At 37.9% G+C, this 20,594-nt stretch overlaps 1 protein-coding gene across 2 annotated transcripts in view; it reads left to right on the forward strand.

Moving 5' to 3' along the window:
* The window catches only part of LOC5574562 (LIM/homeobox protein Awh), a 178,161-nt gene that overhangs the window by 105,313 nt on the left and 52,254 nt on the right, over positions 1-20,594 (forward strand). The window contains exons 1-2 of one of the 2 annotated variants that reach the window (XM_021843322.1): positions 11,170-11,390; positions 11,489-11,670. In XM_021843322.1, the coding sequence (XP_021699014.1) occupies positions 11,349-11,390; positions 11,489-11,670 (224 nt within the window). In that variant the 5' untranslated portion in view covers positions 11,170-11,348. Of the gene's footprint in view, positions 1-11,169; positions 11,391-11,488; positions 11,671-20,594 lie in introns of those variants that run through there. The other variant, XM_021843321.1, reaches the window with a different exon arrangement.

Genomic DNA, 20,594 nt, shown 5'->3' on the forward strand with positions numbered 1-20,594 from the left:
GATTTTGTGAACCAAGAATGATTCAAGATAGTTCAAACTAATTTTCAAGTAAGATTTTTTCATTTTATCAAGATAAGTTGAGCATTTTCACATGTCGAGTGTGGTCAAAAACTTTTAAACTGTTCTTCTTTGAACCTCATTTGGACGATTGGCCGAATACGACATCTTAGAAAAAGATATGCGGAAGAACATTAATCATTAACATAAAGGAAAATTCTAATTAAAAATGTTATCAGCTCAGTGCCAATATCTTTTTTTAGCGGTGTAACTCAAACTAGTAATATATTATTATAATAATAAAAATATAAGAATAAGAAGGGCCTTCCTTATTCGACTGGTTAGAGTCCGCGGCTACAAAGCAAAACCATGCTGGAGCTGTCTGGGTTCGATTCCCGGTCGGTACAGAATCTTTTCGTAATGGCAATGTCCTTAACTTCCCTGGGCATAGAGTATCATCGTACCTGCCACACGATATACGAATGGCAACTTTGGCAAAGAAAGCTCTCAGTTAATAACTCTGGAAATGTTTATAAGAACACTAATCTGAGAAGCAGGCTCTGTCCTAATCAGGGCGAAATTTCAGGAAGAATAAGAAGAAAAATAAGAAATTTTAAAACTTCATATTTGCCATGTTCGTCGCAAATCGTGAGATGAAGTTCCATTTTGCAATAATCGATCACCTTCTGAATCAGCTACTGTCCATCGAAGAGTGATCAATATGGTTGCCTTGTCGCATTACGCTCTTGTATGGCTATCTTACATGACAGCATGTGACGCAAAGCAGAAGCAGCTTCCGGTCTTGGAAGTCTCGCGCCAACACCAACACCCGCCCGACCGAACAGACATCTTGACATGTGTGTGACACATTGTTACTCGCACGCACCACATGCGAGCCTTCTCTATCGACTTCGGATTAAAATCCTCTTCCTCTTCCTACTCTTTATAACTCAACCTTCCTCTGGCTTCTCCTCTCCGCACAGTGGCGCGCCTACATAAAAACATCGGACAAAACCCCAAAAGTTTTCCTTTTCGATTGAAAACGATAACATACCAACTTTTCTTGATACTCAATATAATTTTTGAACAGTTCGTTACTATTAATAATGTAACATAAAACTGTAAAGCTATCATCAATCAATTGATTGAGATTTAGTTGAGATACAGAATCATGGGGCGGCTATTTTTTTTGTTTGAATAATTTACAGTCACCCCACAGATATAGTTCAAAGTTTAATGGAACGGAAAATGTCTCATCAAACCGAGCAATTACGCAGAACGCCTTTTACCTACGTGAACCAGCATCGTTAAGCATATCGTTCTTACCGTAGGAAATAAAATGCTAGTCATAAGTGTTGATTCATAACTGTTGGGCACTGGAACCCGTACCACAGTTATGAATCACAGATATGACGATTCCGAAAGAAACGCTAAATGATTTGTTGAGGTGGTTCAAATAAAAAAAAAATCGAATGTCCAATGTTGGTTTATATCCCTTTCGGGACAAAGCAGCAGAATTGTGCTAGATAATTTTTTTTGAAAAGTCGCATACAGAACGGGATTTACAAATATTTTCTCTCCATCTTCAACCCTCTATAGCCAATGAGTAACATTCACTCATCATGTAGAGTACGAAATGTTTTGGAGCGTTGCCACTTCGTAAGAGAGATTTGATTATAAAGATGAAAAATCATCCATCCCGAAAGGGATATGGAACTTATGGACAAATTTGGAAAAATGTTCCAACAAACAATGCTAAGAACTACAATTTTTGAGTTTCTCTCTGGCCATGCGCCACTGTACTCCGGAGCAATTCTCACTCACTTTGAATTGGGTTTTAAATGTCTCTCTATCCACCGACGAAGCCGACGACGATCCACGAGGCACAGGTAGGTTGACATGATGTACCCCTGGCGGACGAGTGACTGCAAAACTCGAAGCTTACGACCCACACAGCATCTGTCAGAGTCAAAGCTCAAGACGCGAGACAAGACTGATGCCGGATTCCTTCTGACGGCCTTCCCCCTCTTCCCTCCCTCACCCGGTTCTCGGGTCTTTTTGGCAGCGCGAACAACCTTACCTTTCGGCTTACCGGCTCCTTAAAGTGTCAAGATCGAAATCCCGTATTTATCTTTTCTTACGGCTTGTTTTCTTTCTCGGCTTTTCATTTTCGAAAATTTCATTGTACACGACCATCCCACTTGCAACGAAGGTAAAACATTCGAATCTCTGCTCCGGCAGCGAGTCGTTGTCAATGGTGGATTAAGGTACAAGACTGGAACATGACGCGGCGGAGGACCTTTCCTTAGGAACCTCTCCGCTTCACCACGAGTTCATTCAATAACCACACGAAGCAAGTAGAAGAAGAAGAGTCGGAAGGACGCAAGGTAGAGAAATTGCTAAAAAAAGAGTCAATAGCGTGTGTGTGCAGAAGCGAAAAAGGATAATCCCCGAGCAGACCGGATTAAGATTAATGTCTGCCTGACTTTCGGGATTAACATAAGTATAAGCTTTACGCGATAATCACTTATTATTGTTATTGTCGCGTTGCGATAAGTGAGTGTCCATGGTTTTCGTGTGAAATTCATAGTTGTACTGTTCTGTGCAGTTTGAGGTAGAAAAAAAAATGAAAAGTGTGTAATTTGCGGAAACGTACGCCATAGGAAGCTAGACTGATCATATCTATGGCACATTTGATTCACTTCGACTTCGTAGCCAAATACAATATGCGTCCTATTAAAGTGCTTCTTTGTGCAAAAAAGTGTCGGACGATTTGGCCGAAAAAAATCCCCCCATTCCAAAGTATATGAATGTTTGAAATTATGAATGTATTTTGCACCATATTTGAATAAAATATGGACATACTACAATTTTGAAGTTGTATATACTATACCCCAGTTTAGGAAAACTTGATTTGTCACATGATATCTGGAAGAAAGGAAGTTTCTCCGAAATGCGCGCTTTCTTCCAAGGTAAAACGGTAAATTTTGATTAATTCATCGAAATGAGTAATCAGTTGCTTTAGACAAATTTTTCGAACACCAAATCGAAGCAGTCTCTAGTCCAGCCTCTTTGATTCAAGTGAGGAAGCAAAGAGTGGCGCCTATCATGGTCAGTTGTTCCGAATTTGGGGGATTTTGGCAGGATATCTTCAACAGGATATTATAATTATAATTCTAATAGGGATCACTCAAAAATGACGTCCGTCATTTTGGGGAGGGGGGGTCTACGAAAGTGTGACAGTGCGTGTATTAAGTATTTGAAAAAGCGTGACACAGGGGGGAGCGGGGTCTAGAAATCTCGAAAAACGATGGATGTCATGTTTGGATCATCCCTTAGGGGAATCTAGGTTTCCTTCCAAATCGCGAAGAAAGGAGACTGTCGCGTATTACCGGAAACTCTTAAAGATCGTGAACTTCTTCTCAAACACCTTGAATAGAAGAAGCACATGTTTTGTACTTATGACGTCAAAACTGAATCTTTGTTCAAAGTCGTCTTGAAAGGTCTCTCAAGTGCCTATAAATCACCTGAAGAGATCAAAAATGGAATAAATGATTATCTTGGATTATCCCCAGTCCAAGTAATCATTATGAAAAAGAGAACCCAATCTGGCATTGTTCGGAAAGGGCTTTCTCAAATATATTATTTAGAGCACGGGATCCTAAATGCATGATTTGCGATGGTTCTTCTCACGCTGAGGACGTCTGTCTTGTGACGGAAGATACAAAAAAGTTTGTCTGCGCAAAATGAGGGGGCAACCATAAGTCTAACTTTTGGGATTGCCCTCTGCGTAAGTGAATCGTTGAGGCACATACCAGGCAGATGAACGGTAACGTTTTTCGTAGCCGGAATTCCCCAGGCAGAATCTCCAACAACTCTCATTTTTCAGTTAACGATCGCTTGTTTAATAATCATACCCTTTAGGTAAATTATAATCATGCTCATTCACAAGCTAATTTTGTTCCGTTGGGTAGCTGTTCGAATCTTTTAATTTCTAATGGATTTTCCCAAGAGCAGGGCTGAATTTCACGTGACTTTGACATTTTAATATTGCTAATATCATCGCTCCTAGTGGAAAAAGTCATCGGAAAATGTTTTTTCCGGGGACCTTTTCCGAATTACTATCGGTTGCCAATTTTTGCTGATGTGATATTTATATTTATTTATATTTATAAGCATTTTATTTTTTCCAAAATTTTGACGTTTAACAGCACTTTACCAAGAGAAACTTCTTTGCCAATATTGTACCAGGTAGTTTGAACTCCTTCCATTTTCTTCCTACGAATAACCTTTCTCATTATTTCAAATCATATGGAAATACCCCTGCCTTATATTCCGGCTCTTTATCTATAGAAAACCCTAATGGAAAATCATCAGAAACTATAACTACTGCTATTTATATGTCTCCCTATGATTTTAATTTTCTAACTTAACAATTCAATCAAATAATTGATGCAATGTTCAAGACCACCACTATGTTTAAAGCAGTCTTAGGTGTATAAAATGTATTAATATAATTGTTACCGGAATTCATTTCTCTAAATGATGCAAATATTTTTTTAAATTTTATTTTAAACTATAATGCTCGTTCCTTGAATGGTAAAGAGGACGAGCTGTTTGATTTTCTACCAGCTAATACCATACATATAGCAGTTATCTCTGGAACTTATTTGAAACCTAGATCCAATCTCAAAAGAGATCTTAACTGTTTTGTTTATTTTGTTTATCGTAATGATCGACTGGATGGAGCATGTGGTGAAGTTGCAATCATCATTCATAGGCGTATAAAACATCAACATTTTTCGTTATTCAAACCAAAGTTTTGGAAATTTGGGTGTTTCTGTTGGAACACAGACAGGTAAACATACTAACATAGCTGCCTTTTTGTCTTTTCAATACCATGAGCAGCAAGTTAATTTGCTTGAAAATGACCTTTGGTATTCACTAGAAATAAGTCAAAATTGTTCATAATTGGTGACTTCAATGCAAAACATCGCTCATGGAAGAATTTTATTTGATGAGTGCCCTTCAGGATTTTTTATCAATTCAATACCCTGATAGCTCTACATGTTTTTCCTCTTTTGGAAACCCTTTTGCGATTGATCTGGTCTTAACCGATTCTAGCCGCCTTTGGTTATTCACGCGGATTTTGATTCTAGTCATGTCCCTGTTACATTTCATATATCCCATGAAGCGATTCTCAATCCTATCACCTCCACTTTCAATTATTTTCGAGCCGATTGGAATACATATAAACATACATTGATAGTAATCTTGATGTAAGCATTTCTTTACAAACAAAACTTGATATTAACAATGCTCTTGAAACTTTAACAAATTCTATTGTTGAAGCAAAGGGCAGAGCAATTATAAAACGTGAAGTAAAATTCGAATCCCTGATTATAGACGATCATCTTAAACTCTTTATCCATCTTAAAAACGTGAGGAGAAGGCAGTTTCTACGCACTTGCGATCCTGCTATGAAAATGATATGGCAGGATCTGCAAAATTTTTCAATTGGACCTGACTCTGAGTACTTTTAGAAATTCTTAAAAATTTAGAAAAAAAAACTCAGAACTAATTGCGCAAAAGCTCAGAAACTTGCTATGTAGTTTGAAAGCGTGCACAATTTCAATTTAGGACTCACTAGTCCAATTGGAAAAAAAGTTACTCAGGACTTCGAAATCATTCTAAATCAAGAGAACGTTTTTGAAAGTTCCTCAGAGACTGATTTGGAAAAAGTGAGAACTATTATTGAAAAATATCAAAAATATGAAAGCCCCTGGGGATGATGGAAGTTTTTACATCCTTATCAAGAAACTTCTAGAAAGAAACCTATCATTCTTAGTTGATATATATAACTAATGTGTTGGCATATTTTCCTGACAAAGGTTGTACCAATAATGTACCAACCGGGCAAAAATAATGCCGAAGCTTTCAGCTATCGTCCAATCAGTTTGCTTTACTCCATCTGTAAACTTTGTTGGTTGGTCCACATCAACGAAAATTCAATTTTTGACAATGAACAGTTCTGATTCCGGCATATACATTCGACTACTCATCAACTTTTTTGAGTAACAAATTTGATTCGTTCCAACAAATCTGCAGGCTATTCTACTGGTCTTGCTCTTCTAGACATAGAAAAGGCATTCGACAGTGTTTGGCATGAAGGCTTGCTTGTAAAGTTTAAAAAATTTAATTTTCCAACATACATTGTTACAGTCGACTCTCCACATCTCGATATCTCTCCCTATGTCGATGATTTTTTCGGTCCCTTCATTCTGCATACATTTTCACTCCTCATATCTCGATATCCTCTTTATCTCGATGTCACCCTATCTCGATGTGATTTTCATATCCGATTTATTCTCCGTATATCGATATGCCCATTATCGAAGGTCACTAGACTAGATTTTGGGGATTGAAAACAATTTTCAAAGACGAAATGACGTATGTTTGTTTGTAATTTACCTGGTAACGGGGTGAATTTTAATCTAGTATTCATGACCAATTTGTTCTATGTCTCGATCTCTCCCTATCTCTCTATTCGATATCGAGAAGTGAGAGACTGTAGAATAATCTAAAGTTATCTGTCAAGTTGTACACTTTAGGTTAATTATCAGAACTCCAAGTCTGAAAGATTCCCTGTGAGAGCTGGTGTTCCTCGAGGCAGCATTTTGGCACATAACATAAGGGGATCTCGAGCTCAAGAAGTGATACCCACTTTTATATTTGCATGCTGGTATAAGGACATTGAAATGCCAAAAGAGTTATACCACCAATACATCAATCGACATTCACGCTAAGCCAGCTCTACGCAGCGCATGTGTTCAAACTACACAGAATGAAGCAACTGGCTGACTGAGTGAAAATTCTGTGTAGGTCGCACTCATTCTACGCGTGCTCGTCACACAGTTAGAGTTACATATTTCTCAGGAACACATAAATGTACTGACGAGCCTCCAACTAAACCGTCTCTCAGCTCATCGGAATCCTAGTGTGCTGCGCTAGATGGAGGCTCACGAAAATTCTAAAAGCGCGCGCTAGGTGATGTGCTCTCGGGGAGACTCGTCACATGCGCTGCTCGGCGCTATGGCTCGCCATCGGTATCCAAGTTGTGAAACAACTGCTTAGTAACGAAGAGCCTCTACAGCTATTTTCGCCTCATCATGCAGGTGTCTAGATGGCCTACATGATATGATCGAAGACTCGCGATTCAAAAGTTACAATTTCAATCCTCGTTTAAAACTTTTGTAATCACTTCAATTATTGCGCTGAATTTTAAACAGCACATGTGACGGAGCGCATGAGACCGCAGTGAGACACATTTCAAGAAAAATGAGGCGCACCAAAAAAGGTCTCACGATGTACAGCGCTCCCGTGCGCTTACAAGCAATGAGGCTCCTGCACCTAAGGCTACAGCACGTGCACAGTAACTCTACACACAGTAACGCACTTGCGCTAGTGTCTATGTACGGGAAATCGCTAAAAGGTAACGCGGAAAATATGTGTATGGCGAAATGAATCTAACGAATAATTTCTTATAATTGGGAACTATTTTCGAAAAAATATTTGGTACCGGTTGTGCGCAATGATTATGGCTTTCACGTCTACCAATCATTTTTTCGATTAAAGCTTTCGTTTGCGAGATATTTGCAGTTAGATGACTTTCCCCATACAAAATAAAAAGACAAAACGTTGTGTTGAAATGAATAAAAGATAACATATATTCTGGCTACGAAGGAAATGGAAATAATTATATTTGGTACAGCTTTAGAAATAAGATTTAAGCCTCTCATATCCGAGATAATTGAGTCAATGTATAAGCTGTCTATGTTGTTTCTAACATAAAGCATTTTTAGATGAATGAACGGAAGGATTTTGAAATACAAAAGCTTTTTCACGTTAGTAAACAGGAATTATTTTGACAGGAAATAATATTTTCGATGGGATCACATTCTGTGGCTATGAAACATGAAATTGAAGGAAAACATTTACATATTATGAAAAAATGTTTTACCCTCAGACATTGCTTCTCAGCGTTCTCCGATCTTAATGTCTGCAATCTTTGCAGCAACTGGTCTATTGCTCGAATCATATGTTTTTTTTACCGTTGGCAATGACAGTTCGATATCTTCTAAACTAGATATACCACTTGCCAACAGTTGAAAGTGGATACAACTTTTCAACTTACTGTGGCTTCTGACCTCCACATATGTTATGTGCTTTTCTGGCGAATCAACGATGTTGACATAACGTCAAACAAATTATACGAGCAAGGCAGATCATTTTAGACGAAATTAACGTCAATATCTAGCACTGTAAATTCCAGTGGGAAAATCCTCAACTTATATTATTACCACATAATTAAAAAAACTTTTTATTTGAAATGTTCAAGTGGACATGTTGTCACGATAAGGGGGGTTCCAATAAATTGGTCAGATGGAGTTAAGTATCTAGGGCTCATGCTAGATAAGAATTTAGCTTTCAAAAATCACATTGAGGGCATTCAAGCCAAATGTAGCAAATATATAAAATATCTTTATCCACTTATTAACAGAAAATCAAAACAATCTTCAAACAAATTTAAATGTCAGCCTGGACTATGCTATACCAATATTGACTAGCTGTTGTAATACCAGGAAGAAATCTTCGAAGAGGATTCAAAATAAAATTTAAAAAATGATTCTGACGCTCCCTCTCTGATATAGTTACGAGTTACATAGAATATCCAATGTTGAAACATTGGAACAAATGTCGAATAAAATTATTAGTAGTTGTAGACAAAATCGTTTCAATCCTCTATTGCCACGATAAATGCGTTAATAGGCTTCTTTCAAATTTTTCGAAATATTTGCTTGGAACGATGAAAGAAAGCATAATGCTGACTACAACTGCTCTTTCAGACTTTAATCATTGATGATTGAGTCGAAACAAAAATATTATAAACACTTCACACAACGTAATATTCAATGTCACACGAATTCACACCACAAATCATCGCACCAGAATAGTGCGTACATTTCCGCGACCAGAAAGTCAAACATATGTTTTCCCATCATAATTGTTCCAGTGCTAAAAAGGGACCAACCGCACTCGAGCGCACTCAACTTCCCTGTTAGGCTGTGTCTTTACGGGAAGCACACTTTCCCTCTTGAGACCGTAATGGAGTGGAACAAAACGACCGTTTGGCAATACAAAAACCATCTATCACTTGGGAAGCACCCTTCTTGGGCGCCCTATTGTTCACACGTTCCGACTTTGCCACACCAATAGAGGGAAAGAGAGGGAAATCAGCCACCATGCAGCACTCAGTCTACGGTTGGTAGTTAATATCAAGATAATAAATAATAAATTTGTTCTGAATGACACATCCGCAAACCGTAAAACAACCACGAGGGCAAACCCCGGAATCCGGGAGGGAGTGAGCAGCGCAAAGGAGAGGCGCGAAATCTGGAAGTTTTTGCCTAGATCATTGCTTGCCTGTACCTATCTGGTGGCAACTATATTCGATCCTCGTCATGTTGCAGCTGGTTGAGTGCGAGTTGGTAGAGATGATCAAAAACTGTGTCCTTAGACTGTTCATGGAATTTGTGTTTAATATACAGTTAACTCTCCCTTACTCGATATTGAAGGGACCATCGAGTTAGGGAGGTATCGAGATACAGAACACACATTTTTCAAATTTAAAACTTTTTATTATTTTGACAAAATACATTCAGAATAATCATTTTCACGTGAAAAACAATACAATTTTATCACATTTACCAATGTGACACTTATTTACCGGTCAGCAAAAAATAAAAATTTTAGCACCCAGAAATTGGCAGTAAACCTTAATTCTACTATCAATTTAATCATAATAATCAAATTCATGAAATTTACTAACGTTTGGAGGACATTTGATACTTTTCATGAAAATATCGAGTTAGAGAGGTAAACTTACTTGGAAAACTGAAACAGATAGCATCGAGTTAGAGAACATCGAGTTAGAGAGGTATCGACTTACGGAGGTATCAAAGCATGCTAGATTGAATGGACCGCGCATTCCATCGAGTTAGGGGAAATATCGAGATACAGAATATCGAGTAAGGGAGAGATGACTGTAGTTTTAAACTTAAATAAGATAGAACGATAATACCATTTTTTACGCACTTTGACCACTTGAAATGGATATCAAATATCTGAGAAAAATAGCTTTTTTATTAACAAACTTTCGTATAAAAATATCCAAACGTTTTTGCAATCTACTACAGATGACACGCAGGCTTCGTCCTTTACGGAGAGGTAACTCAGGTAAGTCAGGTGTGAAAATATTGTATAATATTGGTCTCAAATAGTTGCTTGAGGCACACCAGCTCTTACAGGAAATCTTTCAGACTTGGAGTTTTGATAATTAACCTGAAGTGTACGATTTGACAGATAACTTTGGATCATTCTAACAATGCATGTTGGAAAAATTGAAGGTTTTACACTGTGGAATGCTTTTTCTATGTCTAGAAGAGCAAGTACGTAAAAGTTGATGAGTGGTCGAACGTCCAAGCGGGAATCCGAACTGTTCACTGGCAAAAATTGAATTGCTATTGATGGAGGACCATCATTCTGTTCAAAATGACCTTTTCGAAATGTTTACTGATAGAGGAAACCAAACTGATTGGACGATAGCTAGAAGCTTCTGCAGGATTTTTGTCTTAAAATTCGTACAACCCTAACACTATTCCATTTGCCAACTGAAAACATTTGTTAAATATATCATCCAAGAATGATAAGCTACTCTCTGAAATTTTATTGATTAGAATGTAAAAATGCCATTACCGCCAGGGCTTCCATATTTTTGAAGTTTTCATTAATAGTTGTCACTTCTTTTTGATATTTTCGATCATCACTAGATCCCAGAATTCCCAGAACGAATGTACCTATATGCGAATATCAGCAGCTGAAGTGTACATCGATACAATGGCAACCAGACGCTAGAAGTCATCTAGCCAACAACGCAATGTCATACCCATCTTTCGGTTGTTCATACTTACATGCCCTCCTCTGGTGAGATTGAAGCGTTTTTATTGTCTTTGCCCTTCCCTGTCGCCTCTTTTGTTGCGTAAGTGACAGTTTATTATTTTCGGTTTTATAATAATTCTATGGGGTGCGTTCTGGAATGGGGAATATCATGCGGTACTAGTAATGTAGGTTTGTAGAGCCGAGGCTCGATGATGCGGCTGATTGAACGACGATCGTTGCTTGGTTTCTTTTTTTTGATACAAGGAATCATACGTGATTCTAGAAAATGAACGCTTCTTCCATTCGAGATTTAAGTGAAGAAGCGTCCCTTTTGTGGGTTACAAAAGGCATACATGGAACTATTTACACCGGTGTTTTACTGGAATTTATTTGTGGTACAAGGGTTTTGATTGTTTTATAAGTAAATTTAAAAAGGTTAGTGCTCACATAACTCTCAGCTAATAATATCTTCTTTATCCTTTACCCATTTCAGACTGAACTAAGGACATGTACGGCATGCGGGGAACCGATAGCTGATAAATACCTTTTCGACGTTGATGGATGCTCATGGCACGGCTCCTGCCTTCGGTGTTCCGTCTGCCTCACGCTTTTGGAGCGACAACCTTCCTGTTACTTCCGCGATCGGCAGGTCTACTGTCGATCGGATTATGCAAAGTACGTATCAATCACAGTAGTTTAGCATCAAAGACCAAAATTAAAGTAAAAATTATTTAGTTGTTAACAATTAGGGACTTTTGTCAAAAGTCCATAAGGGATGGTACACAAATTATGTCACGCTAATTTTGGACTTTTCGGACCCCCTTCGCCCCCTCCTTGCCACGCTTTTTGTATGAAATCTACAAAAGTTTTGAATGGCTTGTTACGCTATGGCTGCCCCTCCCCCCCTTGGAGCGCGAAGTAATTTATGCATGACCCTTAAGACCAACCTGGGATTTATTTTGTGGACTATTATCACATGAATCACGAGTAGTGCTTACACAAGAAACGCGCTCGGGTAACTAGCAGAAGAAAATAACTACTGAATACCAAACTGAGGTATTGCATACCAGATAATTTCCAATACTTACAACCTGAATAAGGTATGAATGAGTTCTGAATAAGAGGTAAAATACCTCAAATAATATCTCAAGCATGTTCTACTGATACCAAACTGATAATTAGATCAGGTATTGTAATACCTTAATAATACGTGATGTATTTTCATATAAAAGCGAAATTTTTCAATAATAGTTCAATACCTCCAGCAGTCCTCAATACCTATCGAATACCAAAATGAAGTATTTTTAATTGCTTTAAACATTTTTTCAAATATCATTATATTACCAAAATGAGGTATTGACAACTGAACAATACCTAATTATGGTATGATACCAAAATATGGTATGCATAAGTTATTGCGAGTTATTCTTTCCTCCTCGGGTAATGAGACAGGTCCTACGTATAAGAAAACCTAGGGAGGACAGTGAAAGGATTGTCCTACCTATGATTTCAAATGATCTCGAGAAAAATACATAGTTGACCCGATTTAATCAGGCTCTTGGTAAGCAGTTTATTAGAGTTCTTTCCCCCTATTTTACGCGTGTTAATAGTAATGTGAGAAGAATGGACGAAGACTTAAAGAAAATTGTATTATAAACGGAGACAATAAAATGTACTCTGCAAAATGGGAGTGACAAAATCATATCAGGACTGTATTGAAGAAATACCTGTTGAACTTTTGAACGCTTCGATCTGTTATACAAACATAAACTTAGTCAGTTTTTGCAATTAATATTCTTGATTCTACAACAAAATTGTAGTACATATTTTGAATACTCGAAAATAGTAATAAAAAATGTTTATTGAAGTATTGTACCTCTCATCCTCTAAAATCGATATTTTTTTTGCTTCGCATAGGCAGGAACCCATGTTCGCATGGTCAACGTAACGTCAAATAATTTGTGCATTTGCTGAAGATTAAAATTCAAAAGTTGACTAATTTTTTCACTGATTTCGCGCTTTTGTCATCAGGCAGGAACCCATGTTCGCATGGTCAACGTAACGTCAAATAATTTGTGCATTTGCTGAAGATTAAAATTCAAAAGTTGACTAATTTTTTTCACTGATTTCGCGCTTTTGTCATCTAACACATACCGTTTTGATTCAAATTCCGGACAGCTTCTAATTCCGGACACTCTACTTTGTATGGGAAAGGTTTAAATTGAAATGTTTCAAAATTTCCTGTTTGAAAGTTCCCAACTTTCAGGCGCGTTTTAATATGAATTTCAAATAGCAATCCATGAAAATTTATAATGCGCAACTTGTTTTGACGTTGCTTTTACGAATGCGAGAGTTTATTTATAATGTAACTATTAAAGTTCTTCTTTTCGTAAGTTGTCCGGAATTTGAAACAAGGTGTCCGTAAAATGAAACAAAAGTGAGGTTGTGTCCGGAATAAAAATCATGGAAAGATCATTAATTTCTATTTATTTTAGGTAATTCAAGCTTTGGAATCCGAATCTTCGCCCACCGTTCGGAAGTTGTGTGTTTCAAAAGTCTGATAACGCACAGGTATCATACAGTATGTTTCAAATTATATGCTTTTCAATCGGTTATACTTCACAGGGGCCTTAAGTGTCCGTAATATGAATCAAAACGGTACATCATTTCATCCGACCAGTCCGTAAGTTTGATGAACAAATACATGGATGAAATGGCATGAACACCTGGTCATTGTAATAGCAACCTTGTTTATTCGATCGCTGAACCATCCATATAAACACTAGGCAAATCAGGTGTTTCTTCGAATAAGTTGGTGTATGTGCTCATGTCAATCCATTTTCGTCTTATAATTCAAATATTTTCCAAATAATAAGTGCTTTTCGCATGTGCACTGAGTGTATTTTTAGGTAAAGAATGCATAGCAATTAGCAATGAAAAAAATCCTTTTGGTCATATTGGTACTTACGCCGGCTATGCGAATATGGGCATTTTCGAAAAATATTCAAAATTCGTTTATTTTTCATTGACCTATGAACATATGAAAATTGAATCAATCTCGACGATCTTTTCGGTTTCCAAATCTTCTTGACTTTTTTGGATAGTAGCGTCGTGATCAATGCACGATATATGAATGGAAATATGATAAACTGCCAATGACACTGTAAAAATGCACATAGAATACTTAGCTGAATAGTATGGCTGAATTCATGAATAAAAAGGCCAAGATTTATCTTGTTATTTATTTGTCGTGAAGAAAAATCTTCTTTGTCAATTCACTTCTCTCTCTCCTATTGAAAAAAAAACCTTCAATAGTTATGATGTTTTATTTTTTACAATAGTGGGAAAACCTCACTTGCATACATTGTATCAGCGAGGCGGTTCTTAGTGTTGGGCGATTTTGAATCGATGCTCCGAAAATCGATGTTTGCTTCTCGATTAATCGATTTTTTGAATCGATGTTTGGAGCACCTAAAATCGGGTGAATCGATTCTTTTCATTCGATTCTTTGATTCAATTTATTTTGTAGAAATTGTTCAATATTTCTTAAAGAATTTGTGGAAAAGAAACCATATGTTGGACTAATCTTGAAGTAGTCAATCTAATTGATTTATTTTCGAAACTGATTTGATTGAAAGATGTTGAAATCGAATGCAAATGCATTTGGTCTCAGTTCATGCTGCATAAATGTCTTTTTTCATCCGATTCGAATCGATTTTTTTTTTATAAAATTTATTGTCTAGTGTAAAAATTCAATTACATATTATTACATTGTTTGTAGAATTCATAATCATCGACTGTTGTTTGTATTATTTTCAGTTAAATAATTGAACAGAATAGATAAAGTTTTAAGCAAAAATGTTCTAAACGATCTGCTGACATTGTTGAAAACGGGAAACATCCAGTCTTCGAAGCTGAGGGCACGCAACCGATGGTTCGCTTGTACAAACAGATTTCGTTGATGCACCCATATGTGATTGTTCCTACAACATGTAAAGATATGATGGACGATCGTTTCAGGTTCTCCAGGACAGTTATTGCAAAAAGGATCCATGCGCCTGTTCCGTTTGAATAATGTTTCATTGGTTAGCACTTTCCCATGTACAATCGCATACCATGTTGACCGATGAGATGATTTCAAGTACTTGGAGAGTACGTTTTTGAAAATTTTTATCCAATCACGGTTAGGGTTTTCCCGAATTATCTTTGGAGCTTTCATACGACTTAGAAAGAACACTTCACTTGATGTAGGGTTTCTTGATATGTTTTCGGGGAGGAAAGCCGTTTCTTGCACTACTGTTTTAACATGCTCATATCGCCGAGGAACTTGTATGATGTTGGGAGGATTTGCATTACTTTCAAGAAACGACCATAAAAAGGGTAAATCACGAGCAATATGCATCATCCTGTTAACCAGTAAAGCTTTAGCCTTGATTGATGGTGAATGCAAGTTGAGACCACCCTTCGATTTTGGTAGAATGAGAGTTTCGAACGCTATTCTTGTCCATGGCTTACCATACCAAAGAAATGAACCTATTCGTGAAATGAATTTACCAGCAAACTTTTTTGGTAATGGTAAAATGGATGCAGTATACCACAACTTGGATGATGCGAAGGTATTGATCAGAATCACCTTTTGTACAATGTTCAACTGCCGATCGTTGTTCATCCAAAGACATTTCTGAAACCCGTTGAGAACATTGGTCCAATTTTCATGCAGAAGAACATCGAAATCCTCATGAAACGCAATTCCCAAAATTTTTACCGAATTCCTGATCTGCAGCCATCCACTTGCGACTGTCAATGGTATTACACCTATCATTATTGCACTGGTTTTCATTGTGTTGAGCATTGCTCCCGATTCAAGTCCGAAAGCATTGAAAGTTTCGATCACTGTAGAAAGTTCTAATTCATTCTCGATGAACATAGAAATGTCGTCTGCATATGCATTCAGTATCGCTCGTGGAAATGTCACCGAAAGTTTATCCAGCAGCGGTTGGAGGTATATTACATAAAGCAACATCGATAAGGGATCTCCTTGATGTACAGATCTCTGTATCTTAATTTCTTCTGAGAGTTTTCCATTGATCAAAATTTTTGAATGACTATGTCTTGCAAACTGCATTAGCAAGTTAATCAATCCTTGATTGAAGTTCATTCTTTCCATTGTTTTGGCGAGAAAGTTGTGTTCGACTCGATCGAATGCATGATCGAAATCGAATGCAATCAGAAGAGAATTGTGGTTGTTGCTTTTCAATTCACAAACTCTATCAATGATCCTTGCTGTTGCCTCAAATATGTTCCGTTTACCGTTTGAACATTTTTGCTTCTCCGATAAAACAAGCGGTAATAGATCAACCATGCGATTTTTGATTATTCTAGTGATCAGTTTAAAGTCGAAATTTAATAGTGAAATAGGGCGATAGCTATTGACATTATCGTTCCCATGCTTTTTCCTCACCAAAACCAAAACGCCATCAAAAAAAGTTTTACCTGCTTTTCCGCCTAAGACATCGTTCATCACAAACGTAAACTCTCTCCAAATGATTTGCCATGTTTTGATATAAAATTCTTTTGGCAAACCGTCAATCCCAGGTGACTTCTTGGGGGAGCTTATTTTGATTGCCTGCAGCACTTCGTCCGGAGAAATCTCTCGTAATATTTGTCGATTTTGCTCGTTGTCCTCAGGTATGCTACGAGCTGGTAGAAACTGGTCGTTTTCAACTACTTGCGCAGACGAATAAAGATTTTTGAAGTAGTTGTACACGTTCTCTTTGATGATTTCAGGATGCACGTTGCTGTTCTCCTTTTCGTTCGGCTTGCGACGTGGAATACTGACGTGTTCTCTCCAGCGATGTACGTATCTTGCCAGCGTTGGTTCTGTAGGTCGAAGTCACGTTGTAGTTTAATCATTTGTCCTTTGATTTTATTTATTGTTTGAAGTTGTTGACGATTTCCATGGTAATGATCATATGCCGAACGAAGCATCACGTGATAAAGTTCCATTTTGTCACGGAAACTTCGATATTGAATTGAAGCTTTCCATTTGAGAAATGAGATCAATTTCGTTTTGGTGAAACTGATCCACCATTCATACCAAGAAGAGTAATTCCGTCTCGACCTTGTCCAATATCCCCACTTGGATCGTAGCTCATCCATAACTTCTGGTTGATCCAGGACCTTGGGCTGCATACGCCAGATTCCGCGGCCCGGTGCGTTTCCTAGCGTTGGAAGGACGGTGCGGATAATGTAAGCTTTATGATCAGAGAAGGCAGTTGCTACAAAATGCGCAGTTCGTAATCCCGGGACTGCGTTTTTTGTAATGAGAATCCGGTCAATACGAGAGGAAGCATCCGCTCTGATGAATGAAAATTCGACTCGGTCACGGTGCAGGAGTTCCCAACTATCAGCGATATCTGCGGCATTCATGAATCGGCGTAGCATCGGGCTATTCGAATTAGTTCCAGTCGCATCTTTGAGATTCACTACGCTGTTAAAATCTCCACCAATCACAACGGTATCGCTGGCGTGATGGTAGTAGTGAGGAAGAGTTTCCTTGTAAAAATTCTCTCGCGCTGTTCTATTTTGTGTACCAGGTGGAGCATACACGTTAATGAACGTGACAGCATTGATGCTCAAGCTGATGAGGCGTGAATCAAAGCTGCGATCAATCCTATTACAGTTGAAATAGCTTCTGATAGCAATCGCTGTTCCCCTCCGACGTTCATCCACATTGTACTCAATTCTGAATCCTGGCAAATCGATGTTAGTCCGCGCTACTTCCTGCAGAAAGATCACATCGAGCTCCGCTGAACGGATGAAGGAGGCCAGAGCGTTGATTTTCGTATCACATCGTACAGCATTTATGTTGATCGTTGCAATTTTGTAGCTTATTAACTCCGCCATGAGGACAAACATATTTGATGGTCTGTAAACATGTTTAAGACGAGACTTAGGTGCGCAGTATCATGTGTCGCTTCGGCTAGACATATACTAGCTCTGCGTGTATTGCTTACCTTAGAGAAAGGTAGTCGGGATTTCCTGGTGATCATCTTGTTGAAGCGACGAAGAAGCTTGTACGCAAACGTTGCGGTCGGTTGTTGAATTTGGGAGAACATTTTTTTCAGTGGTTTTTGTTTCGAGATGGCTGCGACCTTGTTTGCCTTTTGTCGGCATTTTTGATGTCGGCTTGAAGAGGAGAACCCGGTCTTTTGACGTTCATTGTGTTGATTGTTTGTGAAGTTGTCGAGTGATGTTTATTTCCGTGATCATCGAACGTACCAGAGAACTGCGAGGAACTTTCCAAGTTTGATCCTGCTGATGTGCTTGCTGTTTCACCCGGCGTTTTCTGGGGTACACCTTGCGTATCCTCCAAGGCTGGAAACTCGGCATCCATGTGTTCCATCGATGACAGAGATATTTCGCTTTCAGCCAGAGAGATGTTAGACCGGTTGGTCAGATGATTCTTCGCTTGGGCATTCAGTGAGCTAGTGGTTCTTCTTCCTTTTTTTCTTGGTTCGATGAAGTCGTTGCTGGTGTCGGTACGTTTAACAGCTTCAGCCATGGTCATCCGGGTGTTTACGGATGTTTTGATGGATTTGGCGTACTCAGAACACTTTTGGGCATAATGGACATTGCGATTACAGTATTTACATGTGGCAACCTGTCCCCTGTACGTCACCAGCGTCATTTCCGTGTCGACTTGAACATACGACGGAATCGGCTTAACTAGCTTCATCCTCAGTATCCTGATGCCATTTGGAATTCCTGGTAGATGATCCTTCCAAGTTTCCTCGCGGATCGAGCAAATTTCACCATATTCTCTCATTCGTTGAGCCAACATCCGATTGGTGGTTCTGGGTCGCAGATCATGTACCCTAACCTCAATCGTACCATCCTCCATCTCCAGCGGAATGTTGTATGTCTTCCCCTCATGTACATACTCATGCTTCATGTTATGCTCCTGCACCATGTCCTGGGCGATTTGTGCGGACTCCGTTCCGACGTAGACTTTGCCGTTGCTTATCTGCAGGTGTTTAATTCGGGAGAGGTCGAAGTTTAGCTTGTTCGCAATGAAGTCGAAGACGTCAGCGTACTTTAGTTTTCCGGGCAGTGCTCGGAGGTTCAGAACGAAGGAACGTTCCGTCAAAGTGTCCATCGTGCGAGATGCTAGTTCCGATTACCGGAAAATGTATTCGCGACAGAAATGCCGGACTAAGTCCGATAACTTTTTGCGAAATTTTTTATTCCAGCGGTTTGTTTTTATATCACATCCATTCACAACAAAAGCTGGATGTCAACTGAAATCGATTCGAAAACATGGATTCAAAGGATTCGATTTAATCGGGGAATCGCGCTACAACCGAAAGTTTATCCGTTTATGTCGCTCAATTAATTACCTATTAGAACCTGCTTGCTTATTGTGCATGAAGTTTTCCGACATCTCATTGTAAAAAATACAAAACTAAATCAATATGCTGGAAATTCAGTTTCAGAAACTTCTTATATTCTGAACAATACAAACAGTACTGTTTATAATGTTTTAACATAAAGAAATATCTTTACTGCATTATGATTTCCCAAATTATTAGAGATTGCACGGCTCAAGGTATTCGGTGATAATAATCTACCTTATTAAAGTTTGCTATAGAAATCCATTCATAGATTAGTCGTATAATGACCGTTAAAATAAAATTCTCGGATTGGGAAATTTTCAGCTCAATTTATAACATATCTTTTCTAGCAATTTCAACCTGGAAAGGTTTTATTCAGGATGAATGACAGTCATATACACTGGAGTGAAAAATTATTCCGGAAAAAGAAAATGTACGAGTTATTTCGCATAAATAAACTGATTGCCTAAATTTAAAACCTTACTTTTCCAAAAGAAAATATTTTTAATTCGTTAGATTTTCCAAAACGATTATTTTGATAGACAATTTTCTCAGCTTCAGAAATTTTGCTACCATTTTCTTTTCTTGAAATTAGTCGATTAATTTTGTAAGATTTGTACATACAGGTCGGACTCGATTATCCGGAGACTCGATTATCCGGGGACTCGATTATCCGGGATTCGATTATCCGGAATTTGAGACTCGATTATCCGGAACTAGATTTTCGTTGATCTTGCTTTTCATTTTTTTTTTGATAAATCTGAGATAGTTTGGTATTCTAATATACAATACGAATAATTTTGCAGCTTAGAACGTATTTAAGAAAAGGGGGATTTGAAAAAAAAAAAACTGTTTTGTGTTTGCTGGTCAAATTTTTTTTTTCTTGTAAAGACCCCTGCTGTTTCTGGCTACGTCACCTCATCATATTATTAAAATGACGAAAAAAACTAATATTTCAGTTCTTTTGTCAAAAACTTTAATTTTTTTCTTGGTGATTCGATGATCCGGAGGATTAGATTATCCGGAATGAAAAAAAAATCGATACTCCGGATAATCGAGTCCGACCTGTACTTTCAATGTGAATTCTTTAAGGAGGTCATTCATTTATTTTATTTATAATATGATCTAACTTTTCAAAAGTTTGACGATTTCTTCTCATTTTCTTAAATTTATTTAGTTTTGTAAAATTGCACCGAGATATTTAGC

Source organism: Aedes aegypti, chromosome 2, assembly GCF_002204515.2.
Source record: "Aedes aegypti strain LVP_AGWG chromosome 2, AaegL5.0 Primary Assembly, whole genome shotgun sequence".
Lineage (NCBI taxonomy): Eukaryota > Metazoa > Arthropoda > Insecta > Diptera > Culicidae > Aedes > Aedes aegypti.